The sequence below is a fragment of the Leopardus geoffroyi genome, chromosome A1 (genome assembly GCF_018350155.1).
Source record: "Leopardus geoffroyi isolate Oge1 chromosome A1, O.geoffroyi_Oge1_pat1.0, whole genome shotgun sequence".
In the NCBI taxonomy this organism is placed as follows: Eukaryota; Metazoa; Chordata; class Mammalia; order Carnivora; family Felidae; genus Leopardus; species Leopardus geoffroyi.
Window position 1 is genome coordinate 114,422,942 of NC_059326.1, and position 20,241 is coordinate 114,443,182.

General features: G+C 39.8%; 1 protein-coding gene across 1 annotated transcript; it reads right to left on the reverse strand.

The window, feature by feature from the left end:
* Positions 1-483: 483 nt before the first annotated feature.
* On the reverse strand, positions 484-19,086 carry CDC23 (cell division cycle 23). Its single transcript, XM_045490271.1, has 16 exons — positions 18,888-19,086; positions 18,731-18,803; positions 16,444-16,581; positions 14,227-14,269; positions 13,342-13,447; positions 13,111-13,243; positions 11,145-11,322; positions 10,959-11,056; positions 10,745-10,826; positions 3,859-4,012; positions 3,624-3,743; positions 3,208-3,283; positions 2,840-2,901; positions 2,063-2,141; positions 1,866-1,985; positions 484-1,449 (listed from the first exon to the last, which is right to left on the reverse strand). Exons 1-16 carry the CDS (start codon positions 19,040-19,042, stop codon positions 1,279-1,281), a joined length of 1,788 nt encoding a protein of 595 aa, XP_045346227.1. The 5' UTR covers positions 19,043-19,086; the 3' UTR covers positions 484-1,278.
* Between the last annotated feature and the right edge of the window lie 1,155 nt (positions 19,087-20,241).

The window sequence follows — 20,241 nt, forward strand, 5'->3', positions numbered from 1 at the left end:
ATGGGAAAAAAATTTTAAAATTAAAAATTCAGGCCCTTTGGAACCTTGCACAGGAATGGCAGTAGAGACGTGTAACTAGTGTACAGCTAAGAAAGCTTGGTAAAAAATGAATTCAAGGGACATTAGATATTCTAAACCTTCCTTAATATAAAATGAAGTGTCAGACTTTAGTTGGTGAATGGGTAACAAACTTGTTCTGGAAACAATAAAGGAAGGCTGGGCCCTGAGCTCAGAATAATCCATGGTATCTACAGTTCAAATTCATTACAGCAGACATTACAAGCATAGCATATATTACCTCCTACTGAATACACATGCACAGGCCTGAAACCCTCCAAGAGCACAGCAAGAATGACTCCCTTTGCCTTGTCTAAACAGGTGAAGGCTGAAAGGAACCATTCTGTTGGGAGAAAATAGGCATGGGGGTGGGGGGGGGGGGCGGGTAGGGAACATAACTACATCGAAAATATTTATTACAACAGACCAGGTTGAAATGGGTTTATTCTTGTCTATACGGTCACAAAACCTAACACCTCTTGAACATCCATGAAATTATCTGTAATCCTGACTCCTTGCTTCGCTTTAGTAAGAGTATAGGTAACTCCATAGGCTCTTTTGCCATCAACAGTTCCATGCAAAGTAAGATTCTTTTTGCCCCCTCTTTCATTCAACTCTAGTAAGTTAATTCCAATATGAAAATTTCTATGAAGAGTTCTTAAAATGATGTTTCTGAAGAATGTCCCCCCAGAGCAAGAACAAATGTGTAGCTTCCGTTTAAATCTTACCTCTGACAGCATAGTCATGCTCAGTAAATCCAGAATGATGAGGTCATGTCTATCCGGTGCCCTTACCTTCCTAGGGTATCCAGTGCCCCTACTGCCTGCAGAGGGTAGAGTGGCACACTGTTCTCCCTTCCATCCCTCCCTAAAGAAATCTCTCACTCCCAGCAGCATTAAAACTTGGTTTCTGTAAGCCTTGCCTGTACTAAAGTGCTGTTAAAGGGATGTTTTTTAGATGGGGAGAAAAGGTCTGGGAAGAAGGCCCAGATTCGTAGCCACTCTCTGAACAGAAGGGAAACAGAAGTGCTTCTAACCGGCAAAAGACCATGTCCGTTCCTGCCAGGATTATTCTGTCAGATTCTGTAAACCATCCCCAAGGAGCTGTTTCCATCTGTACAAATGGACAACTAAGGTCCTTGGAAGAACAGATGTGGCCATTCCTTACACAGAAGTAAGGCTTAACATGGGTCTAGTACTGTGCTGGCTTGAAAACAGCCAACTACGGTGTGACTGAAGACAGGTTGAGTGGAGAAACTCTGCGTGTGGGAGTGTTGTTAGCAGACAGTGAAGCAGGGAGGAAAAAGGGAGCAGTCATCTCAGTGGAGGGAGTCTCCCCTTGGTTCCGAAGCTGTAGGATTTGCCGGAGCAAGGCCTTGCCTTCTTCCCGGGTCTGAAACAAAATCAGGAAAGTGTTTCAAAGTCTATCCAAGGCTATTCTCAAAAACCAGTTCTAAAATACTGATGTAAAAGTTTCACAGATCAAGGAAGCCTTTCCACTTACCCTCTTACCCATCTTCCACTCTCAGATGATCATAACCATCATATGTTTTGTTTGTTTCTAAATTTATTTTAAGAGAAAGAGCAAAGGCAGGGGAAGGGCAGAGAGACAGGAAGAGAGAACCCCAAGCAGGATCCACACTGTCAACGCAAAGCCCAAGGTGGGGCTCAGACTCACGAACCGTGAGATCATGACCTGAGCCAAAACCAAGAGTTGAATGCTCAACCGACTGAGCCACCCAGGTGCCTCTTAAACATCATATGTTTGAACCTAAAATCCAAACCCTTGAGCAAAGAACTGCTACTCACATCATTGAATGCACAACACTTTTGGGCACAAGTTGAAGCTTCATCCCACAGCTTGCACTTAAAATAGTACTGTGCCAAATAACGGAAAGCAGTGCTCTCCTCCAAGTGCTCCACTATTTCCTGGATAAGGAAAGCAAGAGTGACTAAGGCGATGAGAATACGATCAGCAACCCAGTTCGCACGGTCGTGAAACATACCCCACAGGAGTAGATGTCTTGGATATATTTGATGTAACATTGGGCAGCTTGTTCTGACTCAGTCAACTGTTCATGAAGCCTACAAAATAAATAGGTCTGTAAGTACAAATCAGATCTCAGAGCAAGCTAATGGTAAAACGCAAAGCACATGATTAAGACCCAAAAAATGGCAATACAGAGAAAACTACAAGGTTTGACATAAATGGCACACTGGGACCCAGAATAATATTAGTGTCCCAATGTGATGGATACCTCATCAAAACTCAGCCACGTTCCTCTCCTACTGGTGATGGAGGGAGAGTAGGTAAATACTTATAGTGGATGACACACCTTTGCAAAATTCTCTGATAATACTCTGAGCAAAATTTTAAAAAGACACCAAGCAATTCAGACTTTTTTCTAAGAATTCAGAAAAGAACTGGCAGGAATAAGATTGCATTTAAGACTTGTTTGCCTGCTATTTCTGAGTCATTCCTTATTTCCTTGGGCTTTATCTGGAGGAGGATCAGTACTTAAAGTAGTTTTCCTAGACTGCTTTGACATGAAAATTTCATTCCTTTCAATTCATTCTTGATCACTTGCCTAACAGGAAAGCAGTTCCCCCTTTAGAGAGGAGTCTCCTGAGTCAAGATGGCTTAACTTCCAGACCAGTATTCACACACCCTGATGCATCTGCACACTCATGTAGGAGGACGATGGGGGCTCTAGAGAGTGCAGGATGAGCCGTACCAGAGAAGCCAGCAGAAATAACAACAGCATTTCATTCCTTTCACTCACTTGGCCAGTTTCACCAGAGCCATTTTCTCCACATCTCCCACGGCGTAAGCTCTCCAATAACACTGTCAAAACAATAAACTGATCACTTTTGACCATTGTCCCATGTGCCATGACCTACCACATAAAGGCTCAAGTCCTACAAGCCTCCCAGAAGTTCAGATTTGCAGAATACAAAGCATTTGTACTAGACTGATAATCCCACTGACAATGTCAGCCGTGCTTTGCTTTTTAGCCTATGCACCTATAAATACTTAAAACTTTCCTAGGTAGATAGATCAACATGAAGGAAAATTAGAGCACAGAGAGACCAACCCTTCATCCAAACAGCACATCTCCATTCAAATTCTCCAGGACCCAAATTCAGATACCTTTTTGGCTTCTACTAGTTGATTGAGTTTCTCATAACATTCTCCTAAAGCAACCAGCATACGAGAATCATTCGGCCTAAGAAAGAGGAGGAATAGGCAGTCTGAGCAAAGACTTTAAAAAGTTACTAAAGTCCAACCTTGAGGACACACCACCAACAACCACTAATTCAAATCCATGCAGGGATTAGCCTTTAATCCAATACTTCATATAATTACAGTATTTTGTGTTCACAATTATACTACCAACTAACCCATCAGAATATACTGCATAAAAATGACCAAGGAGCATAGGGCAAGTTTACACCCAGGTCTCTAAGAGTCAAAACCATTCATTCACTATGATTCTTCAGTAGCTATCAAAAGATAAAGTACCAGCCCTTCTCATAACAAACACATCATCAACTGGTCAGATTTACCGAAGCTGATGGGCCCGTCTGTAATAATAAAGGCAGTAAAATGGCATCTTGAGGATTTCATAGGTCTGTCCAAGCCCATACCAGGCTCTGTAGTCCCGTTTATTGACCTCAATGGCATGTCTACGAAACAAAAGAGAGATTGGTAAGAGGGGAGAATCAAGGTTAGAGACTTGTAGGCTCAAGAGAGGCTCCTAACATCAATCTCCTCCACCTCACCACTCAACCACAAACTCACCTGTATGCCTGAATAGCAGCAGATGTGTTCTTCATTTCCATGTACTCATGTCCCATCAGTGTCCATGCCCCAAGATACCGAGGATTCAATTTCAGTGCTCTCTGGAAATATAAGGCTGCCTTCTCATGCTGAGAACGCAAACTATAGTAATTGCCTGATTGAAAAACAAAAGACATGTAAGTAACTAGAGAGATAAAAATAAAAGTTCCCTAAAATAGCATTCCACAGAGCAGGCATGAAACTATAACTCATTCCCCCAAAGTATTTGCAGAAAAGGCAAAATGTACATGAAGGGAACATCATTATTCCCTTGGGAAATATACTCATCTATCACACATATTGGTTTAAAAAAAAAAAATGTTCCCTAACACTTCAAGTTTTTCTTCAGTTTATTTCATCTGCATATAGCACTTATACATATTTTCTTAACAAAGGATGGGAAATTTCTACAGTTTGGTAGTTTTCCAACTACATTCCCAGGTTTCTAAAGAGGTACTTCAAGGGATAAAAAGGTAGAGCTCTGAGCTCCTCTCTCCCATAAGAATCAAATCAGATCTATCATTGTTGGTCTTGAAAAGAGCAAGTGAGAGCTTTTAGGAATCTGTGGAAGATTTTATTTGCAGAAAGGGTATAAAACCCATTTATCTTAAGTCAACTGGTAAATGGATAAACAAAATATACATATCCAAACAATGGAGTACTACTCAACATTCAAAAGAACTACTGAGGGGTGTCTGGGTGGTTTCTCTCTTCCTCTCTCTCTGCCCCTCCCAATTTGTGCACGTGCTGAGCTCTCTCTCAAAATAAATAAATAAACTTAAAAAAAAAAACTACTGAAACATGCTGCAACACTGGTGAATCTCAGAAACAGCTAAGTGAAAGAAGCCAAACAAGACTAAAAACTGCAAGATACCATTCACATGAAAATTTCTAGAAAAAGCAAAATATAGAGATAGAAGGCAAATCTGTGTCTGCTGGGGGATGCAAGAGGGACTGACTGCAAACAGACTCAAGGGAACTTCCAGGGGTGCCAGAATGTTCTAAACTGGATTTATGGTTATGGTTACACAACTGTATAAATTTACAAAAATTCCTTGAAGTATAAACTTATTTTTTTTCAATAAAGCTATTTTTAAAGTTTATTTATTTTTGAGAGAGCAAGGGAGAGGCAGAGAGCAAGGAGAGAGAAACCCAAGCAGGCTCCACGCTGTTAGCACAAAGCCCCAAATGGGGCTTGATCTCAAGAATCATAAGATAATGACCTTGAGCTGAGATCAAGAATCAGATGCTTAACCGACTGAGCCACCTAGGAACCTCAGGAATAAATTATTTTTTTAAAAAGATGAATGAACAGATAGAGGGGATTAAGAGGTACACATTTCCAGTTATAAAATAAGTAAGTCACAGAATGCAAAGTACAGCATAGGGAATACAGTCAATAAATCTGTAATAACTTTGTATCATGACTAGCTTATCATGGTGAGCATTCAATGATACACAGAATTGTAGAATCTCTATGTTATACACCTGGAACTAATATAACATTATACTTCAATAATAATTTTAAATCCCCACAAATCCTGTTTGTAATGTAGCTATGAAGAAGAATGTTTATAATAGTAAAAAAAATAAATAGTCATAAGTGAGAGAGTAGGGAAAGGGAAGATTAGAGCTATATACATCAGCATAGTACATTTCTAGGCCAAAATACTGATCCTCACCCAGGAAGAAGGGTATAGCCCTATATATGCCCTAGCTTCTAAAGGAGTGAGAATGATAGAGATATTAAGGATGTCAGAATTGGCCAAGTTTTGAGCAAAGATCAAGTACATGAGATTTTTTAAATCTCATTTGGAGCAGCTAAAATACACTAATGATTACAAGTGTGCTGGGCAACTACATTGCTGTAAGTGCTTTGTAGGCATTAATTTATCTAATCTTCATGACAATTACATGAGAGAAGGATCCATTACTATTGCTTTGTGAATGAGAAAACTATAGCAGAGACAGGTTAGGCCCAAAGTCACACAACTAGTTAGTAGTAGAACCGAGATTTAAACTTGGGTAGTCTGGTTCCAGAGTTCAAACTTAACTATGCTATATTGTAGTATAAGCTGTTTCACATAGTACATAAAATGCTGCCTGTCAGACATTGGGACTCCAGAAAAGACAAAGAAGGAAACAATTCACATCGAAACATCAAAGCAGATGCAAGGACTAAACCAACAGGAGATCCTTGCGACCATTCTATTCATAAGAGCGTTCATTTTCTCTCAGGTCCTCAGGTTTTTTTTTTTCTCTCTACCCTTTTTTCTACTTTTACTTCCTCTGAATTGGCTATAATATGAAAGCTGAAGGATATTTTTTTTATCATAAACTAATATTCCTTATTTTTCATTCTTAAAGTAGGTGGGCTGAATTCAACAAACATTTATTGACCATATGTCAGGCACTGTGCTGGGCATTTAACACATATACTGAGGGGGGAAAAAAAAAACAGTTCATTAAGGAGTTCACCTCAAATAATTATTAAAAAAACAAGTAACTCTTGTAAATGCAAACTGGTGCAGGCACTCTGGAAAACAGTATGGAGTTTCCTCAAAAAGTTAAAAATAGAATTACCCTACAACCCAGCAATTGCACTACTAGGTATTTATCCAAGGGACACAGTGTGCTATTTTGAAGGGGCACATGTGCCCCCAAGTTAATAGCAGCACTATCAACAATAGCCAAAGTATGGAAAGAGTCCAAATGTCCATTGACGAACGAATGGATAAAGAAGATGTGGTATATAAATACAATGGAGTATTACTCGGCAGTCAAAAAGAATGAAATCTTGGCATTTGCAACAACGTGGATGGAACTAGAGGGTATTATGCTAAGCGAAATTAGTCAGAGAAAGATAAATATAAGACTTCACTCATATGTGGAATTTAAGTTACAAAACAGAGGATCACAAGAGAAAGGAAGCAAAAAGAATATGAAAAGAGGGAGGGGACAAAGCATAAGAGACTTTTAAGTATAGAGAACAAACTGAGGGTTGCCGGAGGGGTTGTGGGGGGCAGGGGGTAGGCTAAATGGGTAAGGGGCATTAAGGAAGACACTTGTTGGGAAGAGCACTGGATGTTACACATAGAGGATGAATCACTGGAATCTACTCCTGAAATCATTATAGCACTATATGTTAACTAACTTAGATGTAAACTTAAAAACAAAAAAATTTAAAAAAATTAAATAAAAAATAATAAAAGCTACTATAAAATCCAAACAAACAAACAAGAAACTCCTAAATCATTGCTCTTCATATGTAAGTCTCTTTTGATTTTAACTGGCATTAAGTGTGGAGGTTTAAAAAAGGATTATTCATTCCTTCTCTCCCCCACCTCTATTTCCTTTCTTCATGTATAGAGCACTGTTATCCAACTGGCTGCCCAGTCACCAATTCCTATTTGTTCTACTTCTTTTTTTTTTTTTCAACGTTTATTTATTTTTGAGAGACAGAGACAGAGTGTGAGTGGGGGAGGGGCAGAGAGAGAAGGAGACACAGAATCTGAAGCAGGATCCAGGCTCTGAGCTGTGAACACAGAGCCTGATGTGGGGCTTGAACTCACAAACCATGAGATTATTACCTGAGCCGAAGTCGGACACTTAACCAACTGAGCCACCCAGGTGCCCCCTATTTGTTCTACTTCTTAAATACCTTTTAAGTCCAACAGCCTCTCTCCATCCCTGCTGCCAATACTTCAGTGTAGGCTCTCATCATCCCTAGACTGGATTATTCCAAAAATCTGAAAATCTGAGAACATTCATCACTCTGGTTTACATTCCGTCAGAAGACTCCTACTGCCTTCATAATAAAATCCTAATGTTCAGCAAGGCATAAAAGCCTCTTCAAGATAGGGGCCCTTTTTGAACATTCCCACACCATGCTTCCAGATGCTGAGCTACTTCAGGCAGAATGCCTGTTTCATACTTTGGTGCTATACAGGGAACGCCCTTCCGAAGTCAATCCTTTTACTCTCTTACTGAACAGTTTTACTTCTGCCCAGCCTTCAAGCACCACCATCTCAGGAAGACTTCCCTAATAATCACAGGCTAGATTAGATACTTATGTACTCTCTTAGCATCTTAGGTTTACCTCAATCATAACACTCAACCCACTGCATTATAGTTATTTTTTTTTACTAGTCTTCCTCAATGGGCAATAAGGGTAGGTACTGCAAAAGAAAGCACAGGGTCTGGTACTCAGAAGACGCTCAAAAGATGAGGCACCTGGTTGGCACAGTTGGTTAAGCATCCAACTCTTGATCTTGGTTCAGGTCATGATCTCAGGGTTTTTGAGTTTGACCCCTGCACTGGCTCTGTGCTGATGGTATGGAGCCTGCTTGGGATCTGCCTCTCCTTCTCTTTGCCCCTCCCCAGCTCTTGCTCTCTCTCTCCCTCAAAATAAATACATAAACTTAAAAAAAAAAAAAAAAAAAAAAAAAGATGTTCAAAAGATGTTTTCTGAATAAAATGGGATTATGCCCTCACCCTAATGGACTTTATATTTTCTTTATAATGTTCTGATATTGAAAAGATCATTTATTCTTATTCTCACCTATGTTCCAATAGAACCTATTACATTTTGGGGCGCCTGGGTGGCTCAGTCGGTTAAGCGTCTGACTTCGGCTCAGGTCATGATCTCACGGTTCGTGGGTTCGAGCCCCGCATTGGGCTCTGTGCTGACAGCTCAGAGTCCTGGAGCCTGTTTCAGATTCTGTGTCTCCCTCTCTCTCTGCCCCTCCCCCACTTGCACTCTGTTTCCCTCTGTCTCAAAAATAAACATTAAAAAAAAAATTAAAAAAAAAAATAACCTATTATATTTTTTAAATGTTTATTTGTTTGGGTAGGGGGAGAGAGAGCCAGCACATGCATGAGCGGAGGAGGGGCATTCGAGAGAGGGAGGGAGACAGAAGATCCCAAGCGGGTTCTGTACTGTCAGCACAGAGCCTCACATGGGGCTCAATCTCACAAACTGTGAGATCATGACCTGAGCTAAAATCCAGAGTCAGAAGCTCAAATGACTGAGCACCCCAGGTACCCCAGGACCTATTACATTTTTTGTTTAATGTTTTATTTATTTTTGAGTGAGAAAGAGCACAAGCAGGGGAGGGGCAGAAAGAGAGGGAGACAGGGTATCCAAAGGGGGCTCTGCACTGACAGCAGTGAGCCAGATGTGGAGCTCGAACTCATAAACCATGAATTCATGACCTGACCTGAAGTTGGATGCTCAACCAACCGAGCCACTCAAGCACCCTAGAACCTATTATATTTTTTAACGCTTATTTCCCACACTGAACTACAACTTACTCAAGGGCTAATAATATTAAATTAATGGATAGAAATTCTATCAGTTTACTAACAACTTCCTGACCTAGAAAGATATGAATGTACGATCTCAACGCCAGGTCACCAAACACCCAGGAAGGGGGATTTCCCTTTCATTTCCAGGGAACCTGGGCTTTCTGTCACAAACAACCAAGCTTACTTTTATCCAAATGTGGCCACTGATATGTTTATGTCAATTGATGATAAGGTCACAGTAAGTGTGGTGGAGTACATAGGGCATGGTTCTCAACCACGGATGATTCTCAACCACAGATGATTATGACCCCAAGAGTTGGCAATATCTGCAAACATTTTTGGTTGTCACTACTGGGGGAAGAGGGTTATTGCCATCTAGTGGGTAGAGGCTAGCGATACTGCTAACACCCTCAATGTACAGGATGGCCCCCAACACACACAAAAAAATTATCAGCCCAAAATGTCAAAAGTACAAAGATTGAAATACCCCTATACGAAGAAAGAGGTTTTCTGATTTGTTTTCATAGGACTGGAAATTCTTTTTTTTTTTTTTTTTTTTTCAGTTTTACTTTAGAGAGAGAGACAGCATGAGCAGGTGAGACGGTCAGAGGAGAGAGAGAACTTTAAGCAGGCTCCACACTCAGTGAGAGCCCAACGCAGGGCTCAGTCTTACAACTGTGAGATCATGACCTGAGCCAAAATCAAGAGTCAGATGCTTAGATTAAGCCACATAGATGCCCCTAGGATTGGAAATTCTTATAAGCTTTTTAGTAATATTAAGGTTAAAATATACACACTTTTGATCCAACCTTCACTGCTAGGAATGGATCACATGGATGATAGTTGAATAAACATGAAAAAATAAATGTACACATACAAAGATGTTTCCTGAAACTATTTTTATATTAATAAATAGTGGCCACAACTTATACAATAGAAAATGGTTAAATAAAAATAAAAATGGTACATCTATGAAATAAAATACTGAATAGCCATCAAAAATACAAATCTTCATGTACTAAATAAAAAAATGAGAAAGCTTACTGTTAATATTTTTAAAAAGGAAAAGTTACAGAGCAGTGTGTATAATGATACAGTTTTTGCAAGCAAGTTATACATACGCATGCACCCACACACACATTTTTAGCATTCACATGTATTCACATAGAAAAACATTCTGGAGTCATGCTCACCAAATAATCTAGGGGGTGGGATTACACTATGCTTTTACATTCTATAGTATATATTTTGTTATCTTTGACACTTTTAAATGTTTATTTATTTTTCAGAGAGAGAGGGCAAGCGGAGGAGGGGCAGAGAGAGAGGGAGATAGAGGATCCGAAGTGGGCTCTGTGCTGACAGCAGAGTGCCCGATTTGGGGCTCAAACCCACAAAACGGAAGCTCATGACCTGAGCCATAGTCGGATGCTTGACCAACTGAGCTACCCAGGAACCCCTCTTTGACACTTTTGTTATTTTTTACATCTGTATTACTTACAGTAAAAATAAATCTTAAAAGAAAAAAAGTAGGGACTCTTACCAATTACACAGCATGTTTCCACACGATATTTATCAATCTCACAGAGGTTGTGAGCCAGGTAACTCAACTCTGATTTCATGCTCTAGAAGAAAAAGGAAAGACAATCTAAGCATGAGTTAAGGAACCCCCTAGCTAATGCAACTTGTGACAATCCAACCCAAGAGATTAAAGCACAAAAGAGCTTGATCAATTCTAAGCAAAGGAAGCAGCTCACCCTGACATAAAGAAGGTTGGAGAATGTGTCCATATTTTCAATCCTGTATGGGTCTTGTTTCCTTAGTTCATTAAAAATAGAGAGGGCTTTGTCAATATCTGCAGGAAAAAAAGGTAAGAAAGTTTAGATAACAACATAGTGCTACATTCAGGATTTGATGGTATTTCAATGTCCTTATTCACTCACCTCTGATATTGTGATAGGCAACTGCAATTTGGGAAACAATATATGAGCTCTTAGAGAAGCCCACATCAATGAGATTCTGATACTTTTGCAGGGCCTCCTCTATCAACTGCAACTCTGTGTATATATGAGCCAGAAAAAACTCTTTCATCCAGGTGTCTGGCAAAGACAGGAACTTCAGCTGCCAGCAGGAGAGAGAGGGACACACTTAATATACTTTGACCTCTCTCTCAAATGAACATCAAGGAACTGTCTTTTTGTCTAAAGAAATTTATCACCAAAACTTTAGGAGAGCACATAACAAACAGAGGGCAGTTCAATTAAGTGAACAGGACTTACAAGCACAATAGGGAGGAATGACCAAATTAAGGAAGACTTCAAAGAAAAGCCTAGTATTTCAGGTGAGTCTTATAGGATAGGTAGAACTTGAAAAGAAAAAAAGAGAGAGGAAGAAGAAAAAAGATAACACTCTAGGCAGGGCAACAACATCAATAGAGGCAAAACAATCCTGAGTGTGACTGAATAGGATGAGGAAACTAGCTTAGTTTGAGAGGAGGCTATGTGTTCAAAAATAGTGAAAAAAATAAGACTGAATGGGTAGGGCAGGTCCTATGGCGAAACAGGAAGTGGGATCCAATAGGAAACCACTGAAATTTTTGGCAAGAGAACGACACAATGACATGGGTGTTTTAAGAGTAAGTGTGAAAACAGTATGCACGATAGCATAGGAATGGGAGTGTACAAATGGAAAAACTAGGTAGAAAAGTAACTATTACTTATAAGTAATCCAAATCTGAGATGAATACCAAGATGGCAAAGAAAACCAAAAGAGATGCATGCAAGAAGGAGACCATGGCAATGTCTGGTGACTGACTAGATAAAAGGAGATAAGAGAAAGAGAAGAACAAATCTACTGATGAGACATCAAGACTGGGTATCTTGAGAAATAGTGATGGTATCAAGGGAGTCTATCAAGCTGGGAGGAAGAAAGAATTTGGTAGGCAAGATCAGAAACTTGGTTTTGCATATTTTGAGTTCAGAGAAAAAACAAATTTTTAATGAAAGTCTATTAGGCAGTTAGAGATAATAAATAGGAGTAAGTCAAGATAAGACTTCAGACCCAGATTTAGTAGCACGTATCATTATTGGGGGAAATCGACCAGCCTTCAGTTCTTTAGAGCCAACAAAAGCAAGTGTATTATCAATTTTGGTAACTACTGCAGAATGGCAAAATAAACTCTATAGACAATGTCCTATAATAACAATTAATAAAATGTCTGCAGTTTATAAAGCAATTTTATATACTTTAATTCATTAAATAACAAATTTCTAAATCTCTACAAAGTCCTAGGACAGCTCAGCGGAGACCTTAAAAATGTTTTTAATACGATCCTTGATATCAGAGAAACCTTTCCTATGGCATCTTTGGAATGAGGAAAAAAAAGTATAATAGCATTTAGTCTATAAAGCAAGTCATAGTAAAATATGAATGTGAGGGGCGCCTGGGTGGCGCAGTCGGTTAAGCGTCCGACTTCAGCCAGGTCACGATCTCGCGGTCCGTGAGTTCGAGCCCCGCGTCGGGCTCTGGGCTGATGGCTCAGAGCCTGGAGCCTGTTTCCGATTCTGTGTCTCCCTCTTTCTCTGCCCCTCCCCCGTTCATGCTCTGTCTCTCCCTGTCCCAAAAATAAATAAACATTGAAAAAAAAAAATTTAAAAAAATATGAATGTGAATCATGAAATAATGAAAAGATATTCTAACATAACTAGACACATATCCAACAGCAACCACCAAACAAGAGCCAGACATGAGTCTTTCAAACAAAGACTGAAATTCCAGCAATGAAAGAGACTAGAGAAGAAGCAAAGATGTAACTACAAAGGTTTAGCAAACCTCTCTCTTCCCAGCCCATTACAGAATTACATTAAGACTTGGAGCAGAGGGTCTTTCACATAGCTCCTCTCAATTTACCATCTCTTTGTCCGTAATTAAATTACAGAGTTCTAGCCAGGCTCCCCAGTGCAAAGGCAAAACATGAGTAGCCTCCACAAACACATCAATAGCCTCTTTCACCAGGTCCAGTTTTCGAAGCACCACACCATATCTAGGAAAGAGACAATCACAGAAGTTAATGTTTCATAACACATCCCTTCCACTCTGGAGAAAATGTTATAGAAGGATCGAAATTACTCTACCACTTACAGATAAAGGCCAAATCCATCAAGTTCCCGAGCCTGGTGTTTTTTGCTAAGTTCCACTCTCAATTCTCTAAGTGCCTCATTTTTAACTTGTCCTTTCTCCAGGGGACCTAGGAAAGGAACCAAATCTCAGATCTAAGGAAAGACTGACAATCTTCATTTCACGGACCTAGACATTCCCCTTGACATCAACCAAAGTTACACCTGGAACTTCCAGCAAATACTCAGAAGTGGCCAACAATACCTTACACAATCCACTTTATTCCAGAAATTACCACTGATAACTGGTCTACAGTCATATTTTGCTAGGCCCACAAAGATTTTTAAAACTTTCAAATAATAATCAGTGTTTAAAAAGCAGAAGTCTCTATGGGGCGCCTGGGTGGCGCAGTCGGTTAGGCGTCCGACTTCAGCCAGGTCACGATCTTGCGGTCCGTGAGTTCGAGCCCCGCGTCAGGCTCTGGGCTGATGGCTCATGATGGCTCAGAGCCTGGAGCCTGTTTCCGATTCTGTGTCTCCCTCTCTCTCTCTGACCCTCCCCCGTTCATGCTCTGTCTCTCTCTGTCCCAAAAATAAATAAACATTGAAAAAAAAAAAATTTAAAAAGCAGAAGTCTCAACTAAAAAGCTGAATTTCCAGTTTCAGTTCCCAAAGAATGAGGTAGGGCCAAGGGAAGAAAGCCTTGACTACACTAGGCCCACATTTCTTCAAGGGAGCTGTCAGCAGGGCTGGGTAACAAGCAGGTTACAAGTTACCAAGTTGTGCTCCCCAATTTGCAACAGTCCTCCTAAGTCTACTTCACACCTTTATATTACCTGCCTGGCTCATATAGGCATATGATTATGCAACCCCTGCTTTCATCCAAAAGGTAAGATAAAGAGATCCATACCTAGACTATCAACTGTTTCATCATCCTTCTTCTTTTCTCCAGACTGTAAGAGAAAATCAACAAATTGGTCTTTTCTTAGTTTATTTTGAAACTCATTCTAAAACTAGCAGTCTGGTGGCGCCTGGGTGGCTCAGTCAGTTAAGCAACTGACTTCAGCTCAGGTCAAGATCTTGCCGTTTGTGGGTTCGGGCCCCGCGTTGGCCTCTGTGCTGACAGCTCAGAGCCTGGAGCCTGCTTCAGATTCTGTGTCTCCCTCTCTCTCTGTTCTTCCCCTGCTCATTCCCTGTCTCTCAAAAATAAATAAAAACATTAAAAAAAATTAAAATAAAATAAATTAAAATAAAATAAAACAAAATAAAATAAAATAAAAATAAAACTAGGAGTCTGATTCTAGCTAAAGGGTCCAAGTCCAACCAAAATGTCAACTACTACTGGTCACTACTTTTAACAATAATTCAGGGGCTCCCACTGTCCAAATCTGGAATAATTTGAGCATTGACATAATTTATAAGTACAGTAATAAATTACAAACAATTACAAAAACAAATACAAATCCTTGAATTCATACTGATGGTAAATAAATGGGGATGGTGAGGGAAAACTCTTGCATAGAGTAGAATGCCAAGTGGCTAGTCACAAATGTGGAGAGAATACTGGAGTGGAAAATCATTATTTTGCAATATCATAGTAAAGAATACTTCAGGCAAGAATTAACAATGGATTTCTTGACTAATGAATATATATTAATGTTTATTTATTTTTGAGAGAGAGACAGAGTGCAAGCGGGAGAGGGGCAGAGAAAGACACAGACATAGAACCTGAAGCAGGCTCCTGGCTCTGTGTATCAGCACAGAGCCAGACATGGGGCTCGAATCATGAATGGTGAGATCGTGACCTGAGCCGAAGTCTGATACTCAATTGACTGAGCCACCCAGGTGCCGCTTGACTAATGAATATTTAGGTTATTGACATTTTATGGCTATTACAAAAAATACTTTAATAAATAGCCCTGTTCATATATCATTGTGCACATATTGAGCCCCGTGTTGGGCTTGCATTGGGATTCTCTCTCTCCTCTCTCTGCTCCTCTCCTGCTTATGCTCTCTCTCAAAATAAACTTTTAAAAATTAAAAAATTTAAGGGGTGCCTGGATGGCACAGTCGGTTGAGCATCCAGCTTCGGCTCAGGTCATGAACTGGCAGTGTGTGGGTTCGAGCCCTGCGTCGGGCTCTGGGCTGACAGCTCAAAGCCTGGAGCCTGCTTCCGATTCAGTGCTTCTCTCTTTCTCTGTTCCTCTTTCTCTCAAAAATAAATAAGATTTAAAATTAAAAAAAAAAAATTTTTGTCTCTGTCTTTTTGAAATTTTGAGACAAAAAAAATTTTGTCTCTGTCTTTTTGAAAGACAGAGACAGAATGCAAGCAGGGGAGGAGCAGAGAGAGAGGGAGACACAGAATTTGAAGCAGGCTCCAGGCTCCGAGCTGTCAGCAGAGAGCCTGACATGGGGCTCAAACCCAACAGGCCTCAAGATCATGACCTGAGCTGAAGTTGGCAGCTTAACCAACTGAGCCACCCAGGTGCCCCAAAGTTTTTTAAAAATTAAAAAAAAAATTAATAAATAAAAAAATAAAAATAGGGAGCCTAGTGCCTATTTTATCAGTAATGAATATTATCAATTTTTTTAAGGATTTTATTTTTTTAAATAATCTCTACAGCCAATGTGGGTGGGGCTCGAACTCACAACCCTGAGATCAAGAGTCACATGCTCCACCAACTGAGCCAGCCATGGACTCATATCAATATTTTTAATATTTTCCGGGAGCCTGGGTGGCTCAGTCAGTTGAACGTCCGACTTCGGCTCAGGTCATGATCTCGCGGTTTGTGAGTTTGAGCCCCACATCGGGCTCTATGCTGACAGCTTGAGCCTAGGGCCTGCTTCAGATTCTGTGTTTCCATCTCTCTCTGCCCCTCCCCCCCCACTTGTGCTGTCTCTCTATCAAAAATAAATAAAATGTAATAAAAAATAGTTTTAATATTTTCTTCTATATTGCCACTTTTTAACTTTATTTATGACATCCTCTTTATTACTGTTAAGTATTTATAAAGTATATTTAGCAAGTAGACTACTGCTCAACTATTTAAAAGATTAAACTTTTCCCCTTTCGTTCTACATATGGATGCCTCATGGAAGGCAGATGACATCTTAAAATGGCCCTCACCAGATATCTAGAATACATGTATAGAAAATAGGCTTTTTTGCTATTGCAGCCATGCAGGAAATGTGCTGCCCGATCATACTCTTTAACATCAAAGTAGGCTTTGGCCAGGGTATAAGCGTCCATATCCTGGGCATCCTCCTAGAAGAGAGACAAGTTTTTATAAGTGGTTGGGAACAAGACAACAAAAATTCAAATTCAAGAAGCATATTCATTAATTTCAAGATGTAAGAAAAAGTATTTTCTTCCTCCCCAAAACCTAGCATATACGTGTGTGTAGATATGTATACATATTTACATATACATAGAAATGTAAATTACTTTTGTATATTTGTCTTATTACACACTAAGGTCATTGAACTTTTTTTCAAAATAAAAAGTTGGGAAAAACTAAAAATTTTAAAAACTGAACCAAGACACTCAGAAAGTTGTACCAGTTCTTTAAATGAGGTGTGAAGGTGCACAGGCTTTAGTGTTAGGGAACTGGATTCAAATTCTGATTCCTTGATTTCCTGGTTTCATGACATTAGTAGGGAAGTTACTTAGTTTCTCTGAGAACTCATTTTTTCATGGGTAAAATGGAGCAAATAATACACATTTGATGAGGAAAAAGTGGAAAAGTCATGGAAAATGTCTAGCATTAATATCTGACATTTGCTTCCTTTTCCAGGCTTTCAAAAATGTACAGAAATGCAACATACTGTGCAATTACTTTTATTTTTTATACTTCAAAAAAGTTTTGACATGTTAGTATTGCAAAAAGTATAGAACACAGTCATAATTCTGTATATAAATGAAATGATGCACATTTAAGTTAATAAAGCATACAATCTCCCAAATTCTAGGGGTAAGTCGATTAAATCTTCATTTGCTACATTTTCCTCATCCTTCTTGGCCCAAATATTACTTGAACAAAACTGGAACCAAAACATGTTCAGTGTTTTCTTCATTGAATTAATAAATCCTAAATGTATCCATTCAACTTAGGAGTCTAGTGGCCTTTTTCACATGTCTTCATCAATTCCTTATTTCTTCACCCACCTCCTCTCACATGCATTATACTTTCTGACATCAGAAACCTTCACTATTTTTAAGAGTGTGTGTGTGGGAATGCAAGCTGGGGCAGCCACTCTGGAAAACAATATGGAGGTTCCTCAAAAAACTAAAATAGAACTACCCTACAACCCAGCAATTGCACTACTAGGCATTTATCCACGGGATACAGGTGTGCTGTTTCAAATGGACACGTGCACCCCCTGTGTTTATAGCAGCACTATCAACAATAGCCAAAGTATGGAAAGAGCCCAAATGTCTATCGATGGATGAATGGATAAAGAAGATGTGGTATATATGTACAGTGGAGTATTACTCGGCAATCAAAAAGAATGAAATCTTGCCATTTGCCACTAGGTGGATGGAATTGGAGGGCATTATGCTAAGTGAAATTAGAGAAAGACAAAAATCATATGACTTCACTCATATGAGGACTTTAAGAGATAAAACAGATGAACATAAGGGAAGGGAAACAAAAATAATATAAAAACAGGGAGGGGGACAAAACAGAAGAGACTCATAAATATGGAGAACAAACTGTGGGTTACTGGAGGGGTTGTGGGAGGGGGATGGGCTAAATGGGTAAAGGGCACTAAGGAATCTACTCTTGAAATCATTGTTGCACTATATGCTAACTAATTTGGATGTAAATTTTAAAAAATAAAAAATTAAATTAAAAAAATGTGTGGAGGGGAGGGGAATCAAGAAATGGCATCTTCAGGAGAAACAAAATGGATTGTGACAATTATTCAAACCACAAAGACTATGTAAAAATACCTTCTGTAGATCAAACATAAAATATATTCCTATTTTATATAATTCTAGCAATATCCACTTAAGGTAGATACTATTATTATCCGCATTTCACAGATGAAATTTGCCAAAAGTCCCTAGTGTAGCTGAGATTTGAACCCAGAGATATCTGAATCCAAAACCAGTTTTACATTGTTGTTAAAACCTTTGATTCTTCTCATCGTTAAGAACATTGTCTAGGCTAGGCTATCAAACTTAAAAGGCTGAAATCTTAAGCAAGGATTGTTTACTAATTCTCTCCAGCTTAAGTAAAGCACCACCAAATCTTTACAAAGATCAACAAAACCACACAGATAAAAATCGCTGAAAACATCCAGCTCTTTAAAAGCTTTAATTCTCTCTACAAACATTCCTGCTAAGCAGGACGGGATACACCATAACCCTTCGGGTTGGTGGGGAGCGCTCACAGTGATGAAGTGCTTACCTCTGTAATAGGCGGCGGCGGCTGCAGCTCGGCCAGAGGCAAGGCAGGGAGCGAGAAGGCCAACTCCGCGGACCTGGAACACCCAAACTGAATTAATTCCAACAAGCCCCAAAGGCCAAGGATCCAAACCCAGTCTCTTCCGACCCTGACGTCTCACCATTTACTACTGTGCAGTAGACCCCGCTCCCGGGTAAGGCCCGCGATGAGTAGTAGCTGCTTCTTTATTTCTCGCAAATTTGAGAAATCGCTGCTCGATGACAGGACCGGCATCACCGGAGCAGCCATAGGGACTACAGAGGGACTCGCAGCCATTTTCCTGACTCGCCACTCCAACCAATCACCAGCGATAATACTAGCGGTCCGTCTGAGCCAAAAAAGTCTGCCAGTTATTGGTGGCCTTCTGCTCCAGAAAATCCAATCAGAAATGTTACTTCTCTCAACGTCACCAAAAGGCCGGGAAAGAAGACACAATCCCATCCCCGATTGGTCAAGACCTACTAGGGCGGGAAATTTAGAACTAGAAGGGATAGAGGGTGGAAAAAAAAAAAGAAGCGGGGCCAAGAGCTAGTGACTGGAATAGGTGGACTGGGAAACTGGGGCTGGGAGTACGAGCAAGAAAGGGCGCAGAAGGGAAAGTGCCCTGAATCTTAGGGGTAATGTGGTTGGAAGGGAGAGTGTAGTTTGTCAGCAGATTCTGTGCCGCTGGACAACGAAATGGTGTATGTGTCTAGCAAGGATGCCTGCTATACTCTGGATTTTTTTCTTACTTAGGAAGATGTATGGCCACAGGTGGAGATTCCTTCCTTCCTCATTTTCCACCCCATGGCGGGGGGCGGGGGGAGGATAGTTAACATTTATTGGGGATTTATCCTGTAACAGGTTATGTACTTTTACAGATATAATCTGGTTTGACCTTTAAAACAGCTCTGTGATATTCGTATCATCCCAATTTTACAGGTAAAATGAAACCTCAGGGAGTTTCTATCACTCTTCCAAGGAAGGAGTCTAGATTATGAGCCAGATCTAACCCTAACGTTCTTAAACATTACATGAACATTTTCAATGTTTTTTGTTTTTAACCCTTTCATATTAATAAATACTTTTACCAGCTTGAGAATTTTTCGAATCGTTTGTCATTCCTTGGCTGTTATATAGAACTACTTTTAGGTAAAGCATGTTGTTTTAGATTAATACATATTTTTAAAATTGTATTATAGAGGCGCCTCGATGGCTCAGTTGGTTAAGCGCCAGAGTTGGGCTTGGGGTGGTGATCTCCCTGCTCCTAGGTTAGAGCCCCATGTTTGGCTCTCTGCTGTTAGTGCGGAGCCTGCTTGGGATCCTCTGTTCCTCTCCTTCTGCCCTTCCCCTGCTCATGTTTTCTATCTCTTTCTCTCTCTCTCAAAAATAAAAACATTAAAAAAATTTTTTAATTGTATTATAGAGTCAACTTTATTGCACCATGATATACAATATATTGGCAGAATTCTACTTTTTTCTTGTTACACAAATGA